Here is a 13,836-nt window from a genome sequence, read left to right on the forward strand (position 1 = left end):
ATGGATTGGTGCTAGATTGCTCAATTTACAGGATTGCGTTCTTACTGCATCTCAGTGTAGGACTTTCTCCCCCTGTGAAAGGTTACCAGAAAACTTAGTTTAAGCAAGGCCCAGGTTTGTAAGGTGCCCTGGTTATACTGAAACCCAGCTTTGGCTGAGTTTCTATATTGAAACTCAGTTGCAGCAGACCCTTTACACCAGGGGTCTCAAACACGTGACCCACAGTTATTTCCTGCAGCCTGCCAGAGGCATCCACTCCACCAGCAGCCAAGTTCCCCTCCCCCGACTCCTCTGCCTACCTCCCAGCACTTCCCCTGCTTAGGACTTTCCAGGAGGGAGGGGGAAGAGGTGGGACTGGGATGGGGATTTGTGGATGGGGTGGGCAGGGGCAAAGCCTCATGGAAGGGATGGAGTGGGGGTAGGGCCAAGGGGGGCTTTAACCAAAGTAATTCTAAAAGTAAATGCATGTTTCATCATTTGAGTGAGGCGCATTACTGTGTTTATATTCTATTAAAACCACTCTTTGCATTAGTTTTTTAAAAGTTAATACATTTTAATAGCATACTATATTATCTTCATTTTTGACTATACTTTTGTATCATTGTATGAAAAGGTTTCAGTGATGCGGCCCTCGGGCCAACATACTAGTCCTCGCATGGCCCTTGTGGTGATTTAAGTTTGAGATCCCTGCTTTACACCATCCCTGCCTACACACCCCTCTCCCCCCAGCAGCAGAATCTTCATCAACCCCCACTTGTGATGAAAAATGTTGTTGTGTTTCATTAGGACATTTATCATTTCCCTCCCGCTTCTAAAATGCCTCCCCTTCTTCCTGTTGTCTCAGTTTGGCAGTCCTGGCCCTCCATCTGCACAAAGCTTTAACACCTCATTTTTCATCTCATGCATTTCCGTGACCTTTGCTTTTATGTTTTTTTAATAATTGGGCTCCCCCCCCCTTTTTTTAAATGTATAAAGGAAGTCTCGAAGCTGCTTTGTTTTTTAAAGTTTTTTTTTTAAAGACAGCTTCCATTTTATCTGGAAACTTCTACTCCCTCTCCCCAAACAATCTCGTTTCCCTAGGCTTTGCAGGAAGACTATGGGGAAATCTTAGCACATTGCCTGTAAGCGCCAATCGCTGCGTGCAGGGACAGCCCAAAGGCGCCTTGTATCCATAGAGCAGGTCAGCTCATGGAAGTGAAATAAGCGCCAACCCAAGAGTTTTAAGCATCCGATGGAAGCGCCCATCCGCTGTGCAACTCCCACTGCCCCGGGAGCAGCAGGGCCCGAGCGCTCCCGCCAGCCCGGGGCTGCCTGCACGGTCGGGCTCGTGCCCAGAGCGAAAACCAGAGCGGCCCGCGGGAGCCGCCAGCAGCCCGCCCCAGCACAGCAGCGGGCCGGGAAGGGGCTCAGGCTCCGCTGCCTCCCGGGCAGGACCGCACCGGGGCGCGCAGCTGCAGCGCCGGGCTAGGGCGCCTTGGCCCTAGGCTCCCCGCTCGGACCGGCCATGCTGAGAGCGGCCCCGCCAGCGGCGTGGAGGGACGGGCCCCGGAACTAGGCCTGCGGCCGGCCTGCCACCCTGGGGCGCGGCTTCCTGCCTTCGGCCGTGGCGGCCTTTGCTGATACCCCTTATACGCATGCGCCCCGCAACCACCATTTTGTGGCGCTCAGCGAGCGAGGTGCTTCGCCCCCCAGCGCAGCTACCCAGCCGACAGCGGGTAGAGGCTGAGAGTCTAGGGGAGGAGGACGGGCGCCTCTGCTCTCTACGGGGGGGCGAGTACGTGCGCGCACATGCGCTGTAGGGAGGGGAGGGGCGGGGCTGGGTCCAGAAGAGGGGCCTGATAGAGTGCGTAGTCCGCGTTTGGATTGTGCGCATGCGCCGTCGTTGGATAGGAGCTGCGCTCTCCCCCATCATTCCCCCCATTGCTGGAGAGGCGCGCGGCTCTTGCCCGCTTCCCGGCCCTGACCCAGCGGCGCTAACGGTCGCGCTGTCCCCGCAGAGGCCGCGCCATGGGGGACGTGAAGAACTTCCTGTACGCCTGGTGCGGCAAGAGGAAGGTGACGCCGACCTACGAGATCCGCGCCGTGGGCAACAAGAACCGGCAGAAGTTCATGTGTGAGGTGCGGCCCTGGGCGCGGCGGGCTGGCCGGGGGCGCGGGCGCCTCACCGCGGCGTCGGCGCGGTCCCGGCGGCACGTAGAGCGGCGCCGCGGCCGGCGTGGCTTGTCTCCGTACACTGGGCCGGCAGCTGCAGCCGCAGGCGCGGGGTGTAACCGCGCGGGGCGGGGCGGGGCGGGGCGGGGCCGGCCCTGGGGTTTAGCAGCGCAAATCGAAGTTAAGGGGCCAGTCAAGGATGCCGTCCGCGCCGCCCGGCATGGACACCCGCTCCCTGTCCCCGTCTGTGTACAGCCCCACGCCAGGGAAAGGAGCATTGGCTCCACGGCCATTTTGCTACCTCATCCTTTTCCCCTTTCTCACCCTAAAAAGTAGGAGCGGTGCCTGGGTGGCTCTGCTTACAGGCTTGGCCCTTTCATGTATTGTGTCTAATATTTATGCACCACCTTGGACAATTCATTGATTTACAATGAGGGGCCTTATTAGTGTAATTAGCCGGCTTCTGCCACTTCACGTTTGTTGGCTGACCAAAACCAGGCCCTATGCTCAATTTCTCTATAGAGCAAAGAACTGGTTGAGGCAAGCAGTGACACGTGTCAGCATAATAAACCCCATTTCAGCCCTAGCTGTTGTTCCAATAAAAATGTTGACATCCTGAATGACTTACTGCCCAATGAAGCAGAAAAGAAATAATGGGGAGGGGGTGTGGGGTATGTGCACAGCCTCTGGCATGGCTAAAAGCTGCTAGCACTTAAAAAGTTGAGACCCAGCTATCTGCTCTGGGGAAGATGCTCAACTAGTAAGGGAGCCAGGAGTGAATAGAAACAGCTGAGATTCCATGTTGATTGAGAGTCCACTGGAATTGGTTGGGTATTCACATGGTGAGGTTTTGGTGTTGTAAACACTTACCTGAGAGTCATTTTTTTGTCTGTTGCAGGTTCGGGTGGAAGGTTTTAACTACACTGGAATGGGCAATTCCACAAACAAGAAAGATGCACAGAGCAATGCTGCTAGGGACTTCCTTAATTACTTAGTTCGGTTGAATGAAATCAAGAGTGAAGAAATTCCAGCTTTAGGGGTAAGTATCTTTGTCCGCATCTGTCACGGAGGAGAGCAGGTTTGATCCTCTCAGGAGGTAACTTGTAATGTTGTGCTGCTAAGTAGGTTGTTAGCAGCAGAGATTGAACCTGGGACCTCTGGATCTAAATGTAGGAGCCACTGTTCCTGGAAGGGGAAAGCCTAAGGTGAAGTAGAAGACCCAGGCTTTCCACCTCAGCCTGAGGTGAAGTAGAAGACCCAGGAACAGGAGCTATGGGGAGACAGATAGCATGGGGCTGCTGGGGGGGGCAGGCGGGCTCATAAGGACTAGTGGGAGAGGACAGACTAGGGCAGGGGCTGAATGTGGAGGTGCACGGCTACATAGGGACAAGGGAGTGGCTGGTTGGGGGTACAGGGACACGGGGAGGGTTGCAGGACCACATGGGGATGGGGAAGAGTGGGTGTCTGAGTGGGGATGGAGGAACACCTGGACAGGGGGTGCAAGAACACATGAGGGGTGCAGGAACACATGGGGAAAGGGGCAGATGTGCCTGACTGAATGGAAGAGGCTAGGGGTCAGCCAGGGTCTGCATGGGGGAAGTTCCCTAACAATCCCTCCCTGTTCTGTACTTTTCCCACCCATACCCAACAACCCTCCAAGTTAGCACCCAGGCTCCTTCTCAGCAATTTACTTCCCTCTCCCTCAGCTCCTCCATTACTCCTGACTCCCCAAAGTCTTTGCATCGCTTCTGAGGGGTGCGGGAAATATGGTTCTGTATTGTAGTTTAAATGAATTATTACTCAGAGTTCTATATTAATATTCCTAGTAAGGAATCTATTCGTCAAAAAACATTTCCTGACTCTTTTTTGTTGTCTGTATTGTTACAGACATTCTTGCTGACAGGTATTTTGAAATAAATGACCAAAAATAATTGAAACTGGTGTGATTTATATTGTTACTTTGACAAATAAAATATGTAGAATTTTTAATTTTTTGGTGCAGGATTCCCCTAGGAATACAATACTGGAGGAGATTGCAGGAGCCAGTCTCTTATGACTGCTCTAATAGTTTTATAAGCTATTTTTCATCACTGTGTAATGAAACCAGGAATGGATTTAAGATCCTCTGCCATATTGCCCTTTTCCTGGGAAGCAGTGGCTTTCTGCTGCTTTTGGGTTGTCTTTTCGTTTGGATACCGCTGGCACTGGTCATAGTTTGGTCAAGCAATTGTGATGTAAAAGTGTCAAGTATGTCTTTGCCACAGAACACTGAATATCAGCTGTAAATTGATGGTAATCTTGTCTTTTGGTCTGTTGCTCATAGCTTTGCTGAGGCACTGGAGCAGTCTGTAGACCCAGGCAAGCGGTACTGTACCATTTCTGCCTGGTTAGAGTCTAGACCCCATAGTTATGAAGATTATTTTTAATGGAAGTTTGTGATCAGAAGAAATTGGTAGCTTTGATCATCCTATTCATCAGGAAAAGCTTCCTGCTCACTACTGGTGAGTGAATTTTTCAAGCCCTGATTTATTATAGGCAGGGTTGGCAGCACCTGAGAAACCTCTGTGAGATGGGAGGGTCATCTTACCCTATTTTACAGATGGAGAATTGTGGCACAGAGAGATTAGGGTCAAGAATAGTCACTAATCTTGAGTGCCCATTTTGAGGCCCCTGGGACCTGTCTTTTCAGAATAGTTAGCATTATAAAACAGGCTCCCATTGACTTCAGTACTTCTACAAATCAGACCCTGGGTCTCAAGTCAGGCACTCAGAAATTGAGGAACATTCAGTTAATGACCACCTGTGAAAAGTTTGGTTTAAGTAACTTGCGTAGCATCATGTAAGAACTCTCTGGTAGAGGCAGGGCTAGAATCTGTTTCTCCAGGCAGCATTCACCTGCCCTAACCATGAGACTGTATCTTTCTTCAGTTCCCTGCCTCATTCACTGCACCTTGTAATGGTGCTGGCCAAGATGGTCAGAAGAGGAATTTGCCTGGGGGCAGGGGTTTGCCGGGGGGTTGCTCTGCGACTGTGGGGCCTACTTCTGATCCCTCGTGCAGTCATGTTTGTGAGCAGTTTTCCTCTGGGCAGTGTCCGTTGACTCCTTGGATGTCTTTGAGCGGTCTGGGTGCTGTCAGTGGTTCTCTGCTTGGGGTCCCCTTCCAGTTCCCTGATTTTTCACACTACAACCTTCACTCCCATCCCTGTTTTTTCATTTGTTGTTCCCAGTATTCAGTTGTGGCCTAGGTTCACTGTCTCCCTCTGCCTTAGCCTGGGGAGGGCCTTTAGCTACCGGTGGGCTTAGGCCCGCTGTGTTCTGGAAACCGCAATAGGTTCTCATTTTCCAACTTCTACAGCAAATGAAGAATGGTGTCTTACAGCCAAATCTCCTTCACAACACAACCATGATTCGTTCCTAGAGCAGATCTTTTCTGCTAACTGAGTGGGCTGGGGTCCTGTGGGAAAACTATATGTGACTGTGTAATTAGACTGTTATAATGCATGTATATAATGGGGCTGAATTAAGATTGTCTAGCTAACTGCTTAACGTTTGAATGCTTGATTTTTGCAATATTAATAATGTTCTTTTAACATAGGTTTTTGTGTGTAATTATACAGTGCATTCAGTGTATCTTGTTTATCATGGCTATATAAGCCATGGACCATAAGCTCACTTTTTTCCTGTCGCCTGAAGCAACTAGGAATGTTAAATTGTGAGTTTCAGTAGGACCCCTGAAAGCGCTTAAATGCTCAGCAGTCAAGCTTTTTAAATGTTTTAAATGGAAGCTTCTGACAACAATGTTCTATAACAAACATATCTTTAAATTGTATGACAACTTTTCTGACATGAGGGTTGAATGAAAAGTTCTGTCGTTTTATATGAAGTTGGTGGCATTGCCATTCATGGGCAGTTTCCCTTCTCCAGGCAGGAGCTGCTGATGCTCCGGATGGAATAGTGCCTGAAGCACGGGGAGATGCTGGTGAACGTGTTTCTACTCTGGGCGGACCTCTTCCTCCACATTTGGCACTGAAGAGTGAAACAGGTAAGACTTTGAATATCTGTAACTTACATTTTATATATACGTGTGTGTAATACATATTTTACCTTATAGTATCTTTGTCTCCTATGTGTGTTTCTTCATAAAGAAGATAACTAAAAGTAGTTGAGTATTTCGGAGGCTTGGCCGGGAATAGTTCAAATTTTTATCTTTCCTCTTTAGAGCACCTGACTTCTCAGCATGCATCTCGCAATTGTTAGGAGAGGGGTTAACCTTCTTTCCCCCCCCCCTTAGGTGGTGGTCCGGCTGCCGGAGTTGGAAGCTCTGGCTATGGTGGAGCTCAGTGGGACCGTGGAGCCAATCTGAAGGATTACTATTCAAGGAAAGAGGAGCAGGAGGCACAGGCTGTAAGTTAACCTATCTAATTCTACTTTAGCTCTGAAACAAGTATTTTCCACACCCATTAATTATTGATTAGAATTTGCAGCTGTGCTTGTAATTTTTAGGAGTTCAGTATTTTGTAATGTTTTAACTGGCAGAAGATTTATCAGTGAAGGAACTATCTGGTTACTGTTAACATCCAACAAACTGCTAACTACTGTAACTAATTTACTATCTTAAATTAGTAACAGAATAATTCTGGGTACACTGACGGTTAGATTGTCGTCATATCAACATTTATATTGTTTATACAGACTCTTTGCTGTTGCAGTCTGAGGAAATAGTCTTGAGGCCCTAAAGACACTTTGATTTCTTGTGAAAATTCCTGACTATTCTGTGGCACACTGACCAATTAGGAAACTTGACTTTTAAATTTTGTTTTAAACATACTTGTAACAAACATTTACGGTTAGAGCCAGTAAATTTAAATTGTTTTCAATATTAGACCTTGGAGTCAGAAGAAGTGGACTTAAATGCTGGTCTTCATGGAAATTGGACCTTGGAGAATGCTAAGGCGCGTCTGAACCAGTTTTTCCAAAAGGAGAAGGTCCAGGGAGAATATAAATACACTCAAGTGGGGCCTGATCACAACAGGTTTGCTAGTTTCACTCATATCCTTCTGTAACAAGGGTTAGAAACATTCATGGGCAAGAGGAATCCTTTCTGGGAGCTATCCTATTTATCTAGTTTGTAGTACTCTGCAGTCCTGTGTGGGAAAGCTTTTGTTCCTTGGTCAGCAGCTCTTAAAAAAAAAGCCAATGAGCAGTAGTCCCTGGAAAGAGGGGATTGTGCCTCATGTTAATCTTCAGCAGCTCCTTTTTTCCTTTCTAAGTTGATTTTAAAAAGTGTATTTGGCTTTGCAGTGTCCTATCCAATGTGTTAGAAGAATGGCGTCTGTGCTTTTGGACCTTGGGAGGGAGGGGGAAGAGATCCTTGGCACTGGGATATGGATGACACTGTGGAGAAATGTTTGTCTGGTAGTTTTGGCACTTGCTTAAAGAAATGCCTTTTGCTTTGCACTTTATAGTGGTAATATTGCTATGATCTGGTTAACTGAGAGGTCTCAGTTTGATTGCTAGGCAGTTGTCTCAGCAGTAAATAATCATTTGTGCTACTCACTATAAAATGCATTAAGGACATATTAATGTGTAATGCTTAAATTAGGTTAAGCAGGGAATGTATCTAATGGATACTTAACAATTGTTACTGATAGAGCTGGTTGAAAATTTCCATTGAAATATGCTGATTCAATGGAATCAGTGTTCTGTGGGAATGTGTTGATTGTATTGAAAGTTTTGGCAGAAACCAGGAAGGCTGGCCAGCCTGGTTTCCTGCCAACCGGTCAGGATCCTAGGCTGTTTGGCTCCCTGGTGAGTGAGGCAGCAAGCTGAAAAATACTATTTCAGTTCTTCTGAAATGGAATTATTTCCATTCTGTGGAAAAATTCACAAGTTTGAGTTTTCATCCAAACTTGGGACACTTCTTTTTTTTTTCAAAAATGTGAAACTTTTTGTGGCAGGGAAAGTCTGTTTTCTATCTTACTAGAATCATTTTGTGGTGAGAAACGCTATTATACTTTGTTTTCTAATACATCAGTTCTGTATAGATAAGCCTTTTGAAAGGTGCTGTGCCCTTTGCCATCCCAAATGTGTTCTCCGAAGGTTATGCTATTATCAAGAGACAGCTGGATTTTTGTTTTCTCTGATTCCAATATCCCTTGATCTACTTACAGAAGATTGCCAGGAACTCTGAAGTACCTCTCCAGTCAATTCCTATTAATGGTGGGAAATTTCATAAAAATCTTTTTCAGATATATGAACACATTATGTGTTTGACACCAAGACATCCTGGTATTCATGTAAACCTTGTATTGCCATTGCTTCAAGTCAGTTCACTTCCATTTCAGTTTCCAAATGTTGGGCACTTACCTCTCCCAAATGAGTGGGGTGAGGACTAACTGTAACTACTGAGTACATATAAAATTCAAGTTCTAAGTGTTGTTCAGCAGATTGTTTACTTCTGTTATCTGCAGGTTGCTGTTAGTGTATGTGGTGGTACGGGTCCCTTGTGGGTGGAGACCTTAAAATCCATGTAGTTGAGGAAAGTGGGGGTAGTGGTTGGTGCTAGTATGTTTCTCAGCCCGCTTGCTGTTCTTCCAGAGAGCATTCCAGGGTGTAGTATTTATTACTCCCAGGAAGGCTCGTATGGATTACTCTCACGTGGATCAGCATGTTGGAAAGAGAGTGGATTGTGAGAGAAACCTGTTGCAGTGCATCTGACTCTTCAGACCTATTCTGATATTAGAGGCCAGGAGTAAATTTGCATATTAGATGAATCCTTCTGGTATATATACAGTAAAAGCAGAGGAATAGTTGCACTATCTCTCTGAATTGCAGAAGTGGGGTGGTAGTATTTTCAGGAAGCACAATCCTCACGTATATCTAGGCTTGGCAGAATTCAATTTTCGATTTTTTTAAAAATAATTTTGACACAATATCAATGTTTTTAAATTTTCAGTTGTACAAAACTGAGTGTGTCAAACAGTTGTTTAATGGCAGACACTGAGATTCAGAGAGTTAAAGCTTTAGAAACCAAACACTAATTGTAAATATCACATGTCAAGAGACAGTTTGATTTAAGCTTATTTTCCTTGTAAGTTCTCAGGCAGCATTTTTCTTACTTTGCATATCTGTAAATTTTGATTATCATTGATGGTAATGTCTTTTGTCCATTTGTATGTGTATGATGAAATCTAAACTTGCTGACATTTACCAATAAAAATGTAATCCTTCCAAGTCTATGTATAACTTGCCAGTTCTGATTTTTTTTTTTTTAATATTCTTTATATCGAGTGTCAGTTTTACGCTTCCATAAGTGAGGAATTTTAAAGGCAAAATATGTATCTTCAGTGGATTTTTTTGTCACTGTCCCTTCAAAACTGAGTGGGTACAAGTACTTGATAATAGCATACATTTGGAATCAAGAGGGTTTATTTTGAGTGACAGGAATGTAAATGTAGAACTTCTGGTGCACAGAATACAAAATGAGTATTTTAGCAAATGATGGGATGAGACTTTTACCTTTTTGGGGCTCCACTGGCAGTCAGGGTACAGCATTGCTGCTCTTGTTTCATGCTGAAAGGGGTAGCAGACGGCGACACCAGAGATCTGTGTTCATTCACACATGTGCTTCTGCTTAGGCCGAACTAAGCAATCACATGGGAGTCTATTGTAAACTGATTTCTGGTGTCGCTGTTCCCCCCTTAGGTGGAGGAGAATGAGATTGAGTGCTGACTATAAGCCTGGCTGAGAAACATACTGGCATCGGTCATTAATGAAAGGGTGGCTGATGTATCCCTGAGAGCCAGTGGCCTTTGACTCATGAAGCCGCTGTGCCTGAAGGTCAGTTCACTGGTGGTGCAGGAAGGAGTCTAACATTGAACTTAAAGCCTCACCTAACCTTTGTTTTATTTACAGCGAGAAATCAAGGCCATGTCCTAGCTGCAAGGTTCTGCCTGCAGCAGTGGAAGCACCAGAGGCATAGTTTTCAGAGAGGAACTGCATCCGTTAGAGCCCAAACACCTTGGATCAGATTTGCAAGTTTAAACCCAAAGTTATAACAACATGGTTTTAATTTCTAATCTTCGAACACGCATTTGTGCTGTGATTAAAAAAAAAAAAAAAAAAAAGCCAAAACTTGTGAGGTAGGTGCCCAATGCCTATTGAATTTCAGTGGAAGTTGGGTGTCTTATTCCCTTAAGCTTCTCTGAAAATCACAGCCTTAATCAATGTACCAGTAGTCTCTTTAACGAGTTTGCTATATGGTTAGCAGTCCGAATGTTTGTGTTCTGACTGAAGGCAAAGCCAGAACACATGGAAATGAGGGCAGTCTGAGCAGATTGCTCTAGATTTCAGTGTTAGGCGGTACAGCATATAGGAATCTTGTTAACAGAACTGTTGACTACAATACAAAGGCAACTCTGTTATCTGCCTATTTGGTCACACTTCACCACTTGATTCCAGGCAGGATAGGAGCCTGTTCTTGTGTCCAAACATATATACCTTGAATCTGGGGTAAACAAGTGAAGATATCCAACCGCCCCTCCCAAATCCATCCTCTTTGGGGCTCATCAGATAGTTGTCTTGTGCTGTCAGTTTAAGGTTCTGTCCTGAAAAGTACCTGTAAAATGAGGACATGGGTTTCTGTGTTCATGAGTCCAGATCAGACATACTCAAATTACCTGATTTTTTTTTCCAATTGCCAGTCCTTCAAAGTCACTCTTCAGTTCAAAAGTTAAGCTGCATTTTACTAGGATATCAGTCCAAATACTGTTCCCCCCCCCCCCCCCCCCCGGCCCCCTGATGTTGCCCATTATCTGTCAAGTTGCATAGAGTACAAGTAAGGGAAGAATCTGGATCTGCAACTGGAACAATTGATCGATCAGTTAAACTAGAATCCAGTTTACTCAGCTGAATTAGCTTTTATGGGATTAAAAGCACTAGAATTGTATTTGTCATTAGTTGTTGTAGTATGAATCTACTGCTCAAAATACACAGGGAGAAGATCTCACAATTGAGAAGGTGTCACGGTACAAGGGTTTTCAGAGAAAAACACATTTTAAGGTTTAATGTTTCATTTGTTCTAGAATTGAGGAAATTGTTTTATAATTGAGTTTTGATGAGCTTTGTCTAAACAGTTGGAAAGCCTGGCCATCTTGGAAATGTCGGGTTCAGCCGCTCTCAGGAATGAAAGCCTTAACTGTGTCTCTCTGTGTGTTACAGGAGCTTTATTGCAGAAATGACCATTTATGTCAAGCAGCTGGGCAGAAGTAAGTGTCCTCCTTTTCTGGTTAGTTATGGGTCTTAGAGCAGAGAAACATGAGAATAATTATGAGTACATGCAACACTAGTTGGATGGTATTTCATGCAATAATGCACTGCTGCCAGTGCCCCAGTGGGCCCCAGTAAGCCTTTCAGCTGCTTGTTCACTAAACACATAGGCCTTTCCTTTGTACACTGTAAAGGGATGGCCTGTGATAACCGGTTACATAGTGTATGGTGGTTTCAAATACCCATATGTCTGGTTAGTGAAATAGCTTAAGACTCTTGGCTTTCAACCACCTGAGGGATGCAGGTATCTAGTATTATTGCACTGCTTGAATTATTGCTTTTAGAAATTATTTTTAACCAGCTGGCCTCTGCCTTCATGGAAGTCTATTGCAGTAAAGTCCAAAACAAGCAAAGAGCTAGAACTAGGAACATTCAAGAACCCACCTTGCTCAGGTTAAGTATCTAGACAGTGACCCAGGATAGAGATATATGGGACTAGGATGGAGGAAGATGGGTGGGAGTTGGAGGGGGAACCCTGGAGAATCACAAAAATTACACAATTTCAAAACAGCTAGTTAGAAACTTGTGGGTTCTTTTTTTTAAAGATACCAAGCACACAAGTCTCACTCTTGTGATTTCAACTTACAGCAGATATCTACACAGTTAGAAACTTCATCAGTCAATTGATCATCTTTTTATAATGTCCATAATGCAGTAAAATTGATGTAGTGTGGTGGCATAAAATGACCAAACTGTCAGGTGTTTGAAGACACAAGAAAAACAAGTGTTAAGTCTCTATGGATTTGTAGACTGATGGCTTGAAATTGAAAATGGGCCTGCAGCATAGCCTGGTCCAGGTGAGTGCTGTAAGGGAGTCCTGGCTTTCACAACTGTTGTGAAAAAGCCCCGTTAAGCCTGGGTAGGCTGAATGCCGTAAGGTAAACCTGCCATCATTAATACTGTACTGTTAATTTACTTGTGTTGGTTACAGCCTGGCTGGAACTGGGAGTCCCTCTTCTCAGTAGGGATCATTACTGAAACCTGCTTCTAAGTAGCCACTAAACCCATTTCATATTGCTATCTTATGCTAAAGCTGTTTACCCACACAGACAACATGCATCATTGGCTACTGTAACCTTAATGTTTGTGTGCTGCAGGAATCTTTGCTCGTGAGCATGGATCAAACAAAAAGCTGGCAGCTCAGTCCTGTGCTCTGTCCCTGGTCAGACAGCTCTACCATCTTGGTGTCATCGAGCCCTACACTGGGCAGACAAAGAAGAAGGAAGGAGAAACAGTGAGTCTGCTATAGGAGAAGTAGATACTGAGTCAGAAGGAGCAGTGAACTGGTGTAAATTTGTCCCTGCTTGCTTATGCTCTGTGTTTAAACTTGGGAAGCCAATGCAATTTTCTGATGTCCAGAACCAGAAATTGATTTTGATCTGGGGAAAGATGAGTGGCTGGGATGAACAGAGAAGTAACTACATGTGTATTTATGTGTGTGTGTGCATATGCGCACTTGGAGCAACAGAGAGATATGCGGGCGTATTGAAAAATAAGGGCTTGTTTTATTCATGGTCACATTCTAGAATAGTAAAACTAAAAATAAAAAATATAATTTTTTCAACTTAACATAAGAACGGCCATACTGGGTCAGACCAGAGGTCCGTCTAGCCCAATATCCTGTCTCTGACAGTGGCCAATGCCAGATGCCCCAGAGGGAATGGACAGAACAGGTGTAAGCATCAAGTGATCCATCACATGTTGCCCATTCCCAGCTTCTGGCAAACTTAATTTAACTTCTCAGCAGACCAATCAGTTTCAGGTTCTCTTGTGTTAACAGTACTGCAGTATTTTGATTGCAAACAGTGAAAGGAATGTCTACATGTTCATTTTAACAAACAAACAAAAAAACAACAGTTTTTTTTTAAAAGCATAGATTATTGTTGAACTTACATTTTGTACAAAAAGTACCTTTAATAAATATGAGTTCTGAGCTGTCAGTGTCCCTTTTAACTTCTCTCTCCTTAGAAGCCTCTTAGCGTTTCATTATATTCTCCAGTGAGGTTCTTGTGCCGAGCCTTTTTTTGTGGATATCTTGGGGTTTTATTACAGTATTTTTAATTTCACAGGTAGAGCCTTATGAAGTGGTGGTCTCTCCTGATTTGGAAAATCAGCTGAATAGCATCATTCAGGAGCTTTCTCTTGAGCTCATGCCACAAGTGAGTGTATGGTTCAGACTTGGGCTGTCAAGCGATTAAAAACATTAATCGTGAGATTAATTGTGCGATTTAAACAATAATAGAATACAATTTATTTAAATATTTTTGGATGGTTTCTACATTTTCAAATATATTCATTTCAATTACAACACAAAATACAAAGTTTACAGTGCTCACTTTATTTTAATTACAAATATT

General features: G+C 44.5%; 1 protein-coding gene across 2 annotated transcripts in view; it reads left to right on the plus strand.

Annotated features, from left to right (window-relative positions):
• Positions 1–1,649: 1,649 nt before the first annotated feature.
• The window catches only part of DHX9 (DExH-box helicase 9), a 41,474-nt gene continuing 29,287 nt past the window's right edge, over positions 1,650–13,836 (plus strand). Inside the window, exons 1-9 of one of the 2 annotated variants that reach the window (XM_048860298.2) lie at positions 1,650–1,774; positions 1,998–2,118; positions 3,050–3,190; positions 6,077–6,194; positions 6,444–6,556; positions 7,036–7,184; positions 11,372–11,418; positions 12,577–12,713; positions 13,549–13,638. In XM_048860298.2, the coding sequence (XP_048716255.2) occupies positions 2,008–2,118; positions 3,050–3,190; positions 6,077–6,194; positions 6,444–6,556; positions 7,036–7,184; positions 11,372–11,418; positions 12,577–12,713; positions 13,549–13,638 (906 nt within the window). In that variant the 5' untranslated portion in view covers positions 1,650–1,774; positions 1,998–2,007. Of the gene's footprint in view, positions 1,775–1,997; positions 2,119–3,049; positions 3,191–6,076; positions 6,195–6,443; positions 6,557–7,035; positions 7,185–9,861; positions 9,992–11,371; positions 11,419–12,576; positions 12,714–13,548; positions 13,639–13,836 lie in introns of those variants that run through there. The other variant, XM_075131528.1, reaches the window with a different exon arrangement.

This window comes from Caretta caretta, chromosome 8, assembly GCF_965140235.1.
Source record: "Caretta caretta isolate rCarCar2 chromosome 8, rCarCar1.hap1, whole genome shotgun sequence".
Classification (NCBI taxonomy): domain Eukaryota; kingdom Metazoa; phylum Chordata; order Testudines; family Cheloniidae; genus Caretta; species Caretta caretta.